Source organism: Limulus polyphemus, unplaced genomic scaffold (assembly GCF_000517525.1).
Source record: "Limulus polyphemus unplaced genomic scaffold, Limulus_polyphemus-2.1.2 Scaffold1125, whole genome shotgun sequence".
NCBI classification, from domain to species: domain Eukaryota; kingdom Metazoa; phylum Arthropoda; class Merostomata; order Xiphosura; family Limulidae; genus Limulus; species Limulus polyphemus.
This window is the reverse complement of record NW_013666735.1, coordinates 271,502-279,994: the sequence shown is the minus strand read 5'-3', so window position 1 is coordinate 279,994 and position 8,493 is coordinate 271,502. Positions and strand designations below refer to the sequence as shown.

At 28.5% G+C, this 8,493-nt stretch overlaps 1 protein-coding gene across 1 annotated transcript; it reads right to left on the bottom strand.

Annotated features, from left to right (window-relative positions):
• Window positions 1–8,034, bottom strand: LOC106462250 (ubiquitin-fold modifier 1). Its single transcript, XM_013922150.2, has 5 exons — window positions 7,980–8,034; window positions 7,814–7,870; window positions 5,630–5,687; window positions 4,004–4,076; window positions 1–1,192 (listed from the first exon to the last, which is right to left on the bottom strand). Coding segments are annotated over exons 1-5 (258 nt in total). The 5' UTR covers window positions 7,982–8,034; the 3' UTR covers window positions 1–1,124.
• Between the last annotated feature and the right edge of the window lie 459 nt (window positions 8,035–8,493).

The window sequence follows — 8,493 nt, the reverse complement described above, 5'->3', positions numbered from 1 at the left end:
TAATAGCCAATTCACTTTATTCCTTCCATAAATATTTTACATATATTATTATCAAGTTTGTTGAAGTTTTGTGAAGCACAAATGGAACAATAAAATGCTTTTCCCATCACAATATTAGTCTAACCTCTTGGCAATGAAATCCAAGCACCCTCTTTACACGTAAGTCATGTTACTGATTCACCGTGATGGTCAAACTAAAAAATGGATGAATTTCATAAAGTAATATACTGTTATGAATTCAAATTTCATTCTGTAACCTAGTCCTTTAAATAAATTGGGAATTTGTTTGGTACAATATTGTCCAGTTGTTTTAATTTTGGTGTCCCTATATTGTAATACTTGTGAAGATCTAATTAGCCTAATTAGATGTAGTGAACTGTATAATGTAATTCTTAGAGCTCTATTTAAAATATATATATATCAGGAAATGAATATTTTAAATAATGATCTTTGAGTAGGACTTGTAAAATTTAACAGATTAATTGCAATTGAAAAAATAAAGTTAATACTATAAATGTATCTTGCTATGGTCAGGGAAATAGTTCTTATAGGGAAAATCTTCCACACCAACAGGAACTTCTAGACAGTATATTCTAAAACACATTACATTTAAGAGAAATAAACAAAACAAGTTTTTTTTTAATATGACATTGTAACTATGCAAATATAAAACTCTCCATTGATTATATATCATTTTCTAAACTCTTCTTAACTAACACAGTCTGAGATACAGATATGTATAGCAGTGAGAAAATAATTATATTGAGACAACATTTTATTTTGTGGATATAAAATGTAACCACTTCAACTGAAAAAAATTTACAACCAGCTCTTATATTTCTGTAGAAAAGTTATCCATATAAATAAATACGTTTAGGGAGTGTTAAAATTTTCATAACAAAGTTAACAGCTTAACTGTTAGTGAAAATACCACTAATAATTTGGATCATTAATTTTAAAATGATAAAAACAAAGATTAATTTTAAACTTCTACAATTTTAAAAAATGATTATATTACAAACAAAACATACAAAGACTGTATTTACGTGGTGTAAAACAACTGAGAAATATCAGTACAGGTTTCAGTTTTGTTTTATCATGTTTATTTAAAGTAATTAAACTCTTCATATTCTTCCAACCCTGTCCCGAGGAATTAGACGGAGCTCTGAACCATGCTTGAGGAAGATGTCTCCTGTAATATATATTAAAGTTAATTCAGTTCAGTGAACAGTAACGACACAGAAAATGCAATAAATACATATGATAGTGGTGTGGTATTTTTGTACACAAATCTTTTCAATGCAAGGTAAAAAAATATATTGATATGAATTCAAAGAAGAAATGACAAGGTATTTTTTTTTTTACCCAATGTCTAACACAACAAGAACCAAAAGCCTTCATATATTACCTTAAACTTGCCTATTACATGCATATAATTGATAAATCATTTGGTATCAGAAAAATTACTATTAGCATTGAATATGCTTTATTAAAAACATGATTTTTGATTGACTTGTACTAAAAATGCCAGTTTTTTATTTTCTGCATTACCAATTTTAAGCAGATAAAAAGCACTTTTTTTTAAAAGTTATTAATGTAATACAAGCTAGTATGTTATATGATTCTATAACAATCCTGATTTTTTTTAATCCATTTTTTTCTTACAAGTGTTTACATCTGCTTTACCAGTGTGCAATAAAATATGCAAGCTTTAAAAGTAATAACCACTTAAAACTTTTCAATAAATAAATTACTGCATTTAAACAAGGCTTTTGAACAGTTGATAAGGCAAATGTATTAATATTTTTTTAATTACTGCTTATTTCTATTGATGACTTATGATGAGTAGCTTCCCAGTCTACTAACAAATATCACTGTGATCTTAATTTCTTTACATATTTCATGACACAACCAAGTCTAAATAAACAATTATTCTTTGACTTTTATTTTCTAAAGCATCTCTAAAATATCAAAGAAGGCATGCATATCAAGTACACTCAAAATTTTCTATATGTTGTTAGGTCAATTACGTTAAAAAATTTTTGAATATGATATTACAGAACCTGTACTGTTTTAGTTTTTTCACTTCATTGAAACTTACATAGTCAAATGTTTGTTCAGTTATTTAGGTGTTTGACAATTTCAGTATTTTAATATATTTTCTGAAAAAATAGTAATATCATTTATATCTTGAATTGCAATTTTTTAAAAACATAAATGGAAAACGCCCTATCCCTAAATCTGAAATTATAATAGTAGCATCCGCAGAATGTTAGGTAGTCTGGGAAAGTCATTTGTTGTGAGGAAAACACCTGGAAAATGGAGCATTAATGTAGTATACTGCTTTACTTGGTTCAAAACTGTTGATACCAAATGGGGGTCTGTGTCAAACTGTAATAATAAAAGCCTGTCTGTGTGTGACTGCCATAGCTCCAAGAGGAAAGAACCTAGAGACCTCAAACTTTGCAAGTATACTAAGGAGATTATGAGGGCGTTGTGCCTGGGTATTATTTTTTAGATTTGACTCAAAAAATTATGGCCAATTTTTTTTTGCCCTTAAGTCTTATAATTCTGCTTCCTGAAGGTCTATAACAAAGTATCATATTTTTTTCTAATTATCACTTACTGAATGAACAATATGTGAAGGATTTCTGCCAAATAATGTTGAAAAAGAACAAAATGGTCAAAACATGTGCCAAAATTGGGAGAAAATGGACATATTTTACCAAAAAAATGAACAAAATTCAATAACGTATGGGGCCAAACATTTCTTAGCCAGTCAGAGGCAACAGATAGGGAAACAAAAGCATCGGGGCTTCCCAAGACCCATGGAACAGACCTAAATAAATAAAGTTCAAGAAACGACATCAAACAAAACAGGTAAAAAAATATTGGCACATGTAAAAAAATTCAAACATGAATATGGGAAGAAAAATACAAATCTGAGAATTAAAAAAAAAGTGAATTGAACTAACTTTTGGAAGTGGCAACAAACAATGGGAGGAAAAATATGAATTGGTGAATTCAAATAAAAACACAGGACAAATAAAAAGGAATATGAGAAGCAAAATTAAACCTTTTTGCTTTAAAAAAAAATTGGATTGAATTCAGTTTGAGAGATGGCAATAGACAAATCAAATAAAGACTTGACGCATTGGGGTAGCTATAGAAGTAAGAGAATGGAGACTATCAGCCATAATCCTGTTGCAAAGTAGATTGGTAAGGAAATCAAATGTTGCTCCACATGATGACTTACCATTTTGCTTGCTAATCAAATGCTTCTCCTTAGATAGTGAAGTAACTAGCTTTCCTAGCTAACCTTTTTTTATATAACTGTTTAGGGAAAGTAAAATATTATAAACGTCAATGTACCAATCAGGTGTTTTCTATACTTTACAAGAATTTTTATAAGTTTAAGCACCTTCTCTCTCCCCTAAAGCCAGGTGCCTTTTGGTTATTACTCTTAGAATCATACATATCAATACCCACATTTTGTTTAAATGCACACATTATTATTTCAGAATTAATCAAAGTTAAGTTAATATAAAATTTTAAGAGTTTCCTGCTGCTTTTTAATAAATATCTCCAAATCTTAAGATCTGAAAAATTATTGTTTGTCTTGCTCCTGTACTACATCATTTTATTTTCCTATCACCTTACTAAATACAGGAAAAAAAAAAAACTGACTGCTCACAAGTCTGTATTATTAACACAAGTCGTAATGTTTGGGAAATTTATGTAGAGAAGAATATATGAAAGATGTTCCAAATTATCAACTGATAGTACAACCAAAACCACTTAAAAGTGAATTTATTCTGAGTTCTGATGAAACTTTCTTCATGCTAACCCTAATTTATGTTTGATAATGTAGTGTTGCAAAGTGATATTCTCATGATATACCAATAGAAATTTATTTTTCAACTTAACATGAGTGTGTGTACAATTATCTGAATAAATACTAGTCACTATCTTTTGTAACAAATAAATGTCAAAATATACTTGCCTGCACTTTGAGATGGATTAATCCCAATTCCATCATCTGTAATAATAGCACTTGTAGCTGGAGGTACTTTGAACTGGCAAATCCAGGCAAAAAAAACACAAAAGTTAACATTTTCAAGAAGCTAACACTTTTCTTTATAAAAAAACAACTTATTATCACTAATATATGTATATGATGTAATAATTAGTTTAATCTACTTATAATCTTTTAACACATTGATTTGTTAAGTTATAACTGCTTTTAATATGTTTTACCTGAAAATCTCTCATATGAAGAGACTATAGTTATTTAAGAAACGCAATGCAATTTTGATTTTTTAAAATAAATCAGATTAATTCTTCCATACTCAAAACATAATTATATTAATTCCTTACTTTGGGAAATATTTACTAGCTGGTGCAAATCACTTGTAGAAAGAAAATAAATAGTGAAGTGTAATGTTATAAATAATTTTCTATCTGATTTAATTTTAAATTTTTATACTTTAACTAGTATAAAAGCCCATCAAAAATGACAGGAAACAACTGCTGAATCATTAACGAAAATTATAGAATTTAACTAAAATGCACATACTCTTCAATTATTTCATCAGTCTTGAAGTAATTCTTTAATCACCACAGTTTTATTAAAACTATACTGAAAAATGAAATGTTACTGTGTACAAAAGTACGTGTGCACTCTGAAAGAGACTTAAACAGCACTCTTGAGAATTTTCACTGTATTCTAGATTAGGCATTAGAAAACAGTGTGGACATTCTGACACAATTTTTTTTTTTTGACTGTACAAAGGATAAGCTATTTGGTAGTAACAATCATTTATTTTTTAAGGCTAAGTAGGTAATATATATATATACATATGTTAAAATTCTAAATGAATATTTATTAATTAAAGTTTATTTCCCACATAAACATTTTTAAACACTGACTATAACATTAGTAATAGCAGGCCTATTTGTAGTCTAATTTAAGCAATAGGACAATGTAAATGTATCATAAGGCCTAATTGAAACACTACATGGCTACAACTCAAGTGTCATAAAACTTACTGAATTAAACTATTTTGCTGTTACATCACCAAAGTTATAAAAAAATAAAGAATAAAAAAACAAACCTTTCTAACAAATCAACATGAATATTGAGCATTCAACATAAACACCATAGTTGGCCTAAGAACAATCAGGTGATACTTTTGTTGCTAAGTGATGAGGTATATTGTTGAGCATGACCAAAAAAGGAGCATAAAAGCATTCTCAACAGAGTGACAAAGGGTATAAGCCATTTATAGCTAGTGATAACATTGAAATTCTAAGAATTGATGACTTAAAACAAACAAAAACATGCAAGAGTATGTCAACCATGCTAAATTTGTAATAAAAAGTGCCAATGAGGCTTTAACCCAATATCAGAGCTCATCAGGCTGGTTTGAATACAAAAGACACAGTAGTGGTCAAGGCACTATTCACAAAATTAATTTCATGAACAACAACTGTTATGGTGTGAACTAGAATAAGTAACTGAGCTGTAAATTTTATTAATTTATTTGTAACATGGGTTTAAGGCATATTTTGAACTAAGTGGAATTTACGTAAACTTCATTCAATAAAACAAAGGTAAAATATCACTTACCTCTTCTGCAGCAAACTTTAATACTGCTGTAAATGGGGTATTTTCAGGAACACTTAATCTGGAGGGAGTGAAATGTTCACACATATACATATGAAAAATATACTTGTACAGAAAATTAAGGTTGTTAAAGAACTGTTTAAAATAATGAAATATATTACATAAGGAAAAAAAGTAGTACTTAGCTTGTCAAGGCTACCAACCATGAAGCCTGAATAATTTTCAATCTATTAAGATTAACAAAATAATGAAACAATAACAGTTTTAAAAACAAACCACTAATTAAGTAAACTTAAAGAAAATTGCCTTTTTTTTTCATTAATCCAAAATTAACAAAGATAGTCAGTGAAATACAAAACAAAGAAAATAAGTTCATGAACTATTTTATAATTTAAAATGTTTAAGAACCATCACTGTACTGTATTTATATACATAATGTAATTTACAAAAATACGTATTTATAAAACTGATAAATGACAGCCAGACACAGGCAACTGTTTCATAACAATTTTGTTTACATGTTTGCTGCTTATAGGGGCTTGGATCAAGTTGCTGAAAGCAACAGAAACATAGCAAACAATACCACCAAGTGTTGGCTGTTGTTCTACAACAATAAAACACATTATACATCTGTTTACTCTAAACTTATTCAGTTTGAATTACTATTTAATTTCATGTACTGAGTACAAATAAAAAATAAAAATTCATGACATATTTTTTTGTATTACAACTTGACAAACAACTTAAAGTAACCTGTAATCTTTTATTCTGCTTTTCAAACAATATTATAAAGGTTCCAGCTTTCACTTTGTTAGAAAATGTGCCATGTTACTGTATAACCACCTTTTTTGATAGATGTGTAATCAATAAAAATGCAAAGTAAATATTCAAACTTTTCATATACTCAGAAAAATCTGGCTTTTAGTGCAAAGATTTTTGCACATGAGTTGTTTTTTATTCTTATCAGTTGATGTAACTTACTAATTTCTCTTATAAGAAGTTGTTTAAAAGTAATATCTTAATACTAACATTAAGGTTATAAATTAGAAAAAAAAGATACAGATGTATTCACTGTCCCAACAAGTGGGTGTAATACATACTGATTTTTTGGGATCATAATCTATTATTAGATATTATACTAGTGTTCATGCTACTGCTTTATATTCTTGCTTCTCACTGTATGATTTTATTTAATTATTTTTTATCTTCATAAACATTAGTTTTAAATTTAATGCACTATCTGATCTGTTATACTACCTGAGATTTTAGTCAAGCAGTTACATTGTTGGAACTGTTTAATAAGCTTTCATTGGTCACATAATGTTGTCAGGGTGGACCATGCACAGATTAGCACTTACAGATGTCAAGTTCTTTAACCATTAACTGCGGATGATGAATATTTCCGTCACTGAAGTTCTATGGCTCAGCTGCGAATGACGGAAATATCCGTCAGTTGCACATATATAACTATAACTCCATGCAAATGATGATAATTACTGTTTTATTGTGATTGATGGCAACTCAGTTTTATCTGTGAGTCAGAAAATGGCAACTGAGCTGCTCCTGCAGCAGTTAATAGGTTAAGGATCATTAAATCTATGATACTGATATTGCAATGAAACAAACCACTAGTGTTTATGTTTTCCATAATGTTAATTTTATTATTTCTATTTTTTTTTATGATCTTTTTATATAAAAATTATATGTATTGTTAATTTAGTATATGGATTTAGAACTAATCTTATTCTCCTAAACTAGCCAAACATCAAAAGATATTCTGGGGTCACATGCGAAAAAATATTGCAAACAGCAAAGGTACCTAACCAATGAAACAATGCATAGTATTAGTAATACTCGTTCATGATGTTAGAAAAACGCGCAAGTTCAAGAAGTCTTGATAGAAATGAATAAAAACCCCATAACCTGAGTGCTTTCGAAAGGTGTACCTTTCTTCTTCACGGGCAATCTGGGAATGTATTAATACTAACAGTAATAGCATCAAGTGACATTCTCTACTTTACTATCTTTTTTAACTTAACTATCTTAATTGGGGATTCCTTGGTACCAGGATAACAGTATTACAGTAATATTAATAGTACTGCATTATTACTTTATTAGTAATAGTAATACATAAACAGTAGTCAGGTTTTTATTTTTATTTTATCATATGAACCTAATTCAACTTACACCTTGTAAGGAAGCTTCGGATCCGACGTCAAAGTTATCTTGAAAGTTACTTTTGACCTATATTAAAAGACGATTTTATAATAAATTAGTATTATTAAAAAAATCGAAGTATAATTTTTTACAATAAATTTCACTGAAGTCAAAACATATGTCTAAAATACGTTACATGCTTAATCAAGTTGATGTTTCTCGAAGTCAATATAACCAACGTGGAAATTAATAGCGCTACCTAGAAAATAATAAGAAATTTTATAATAAATTAAAAAAATGTGTCACACAATCAAGGATTTATACGTAACTGAACTGCAACATTAACCTTTAGAAGCAATCCGATTTTGACCATCACTTCATGCTTGTTAAATAAACTATAGAATAATTAAACATTACAGGCACATCATCCAACCGATTAACATGTAAATTTGAGTGTGTGTATAGAACTAAGAAACAAAATTGTTTTAATCAAATAAACATTTTCAACTTCAAAGGCAAGAGATAAACATATTTGTTACTTTTAATTTTTGTTTTATTTCGAGGACACTGCCAACACATCTAGTTATATTTCAGGTCATGCTTGTATTCTTTTGATAATCTATATATATATATAAAAGGAAGTTTGTTTATTTTGTTCGCTATAGGAAACCAAACAGTTGAACTTACAAACTTTTAAATAACTTCATAAT

Coding starts and splice junctions, on each gene's coding strand:
- LOC106462250 (XM_013922150.2), bottom strand. Junction 5,688..7,813: donor CCGAAGCTTCCTTACAAGGT/GTAAGTTGAATT, acceptor CACTCCCTCCAG/ATTAAGTGTTCCTGAAAATA. Junction 1,193..4,003: donor TAATCCATCTCAAAGTGCAG/GCAAGTATATTT, acceptor TATATATTACAG/GAGACATCTTCCTCAAGCAT.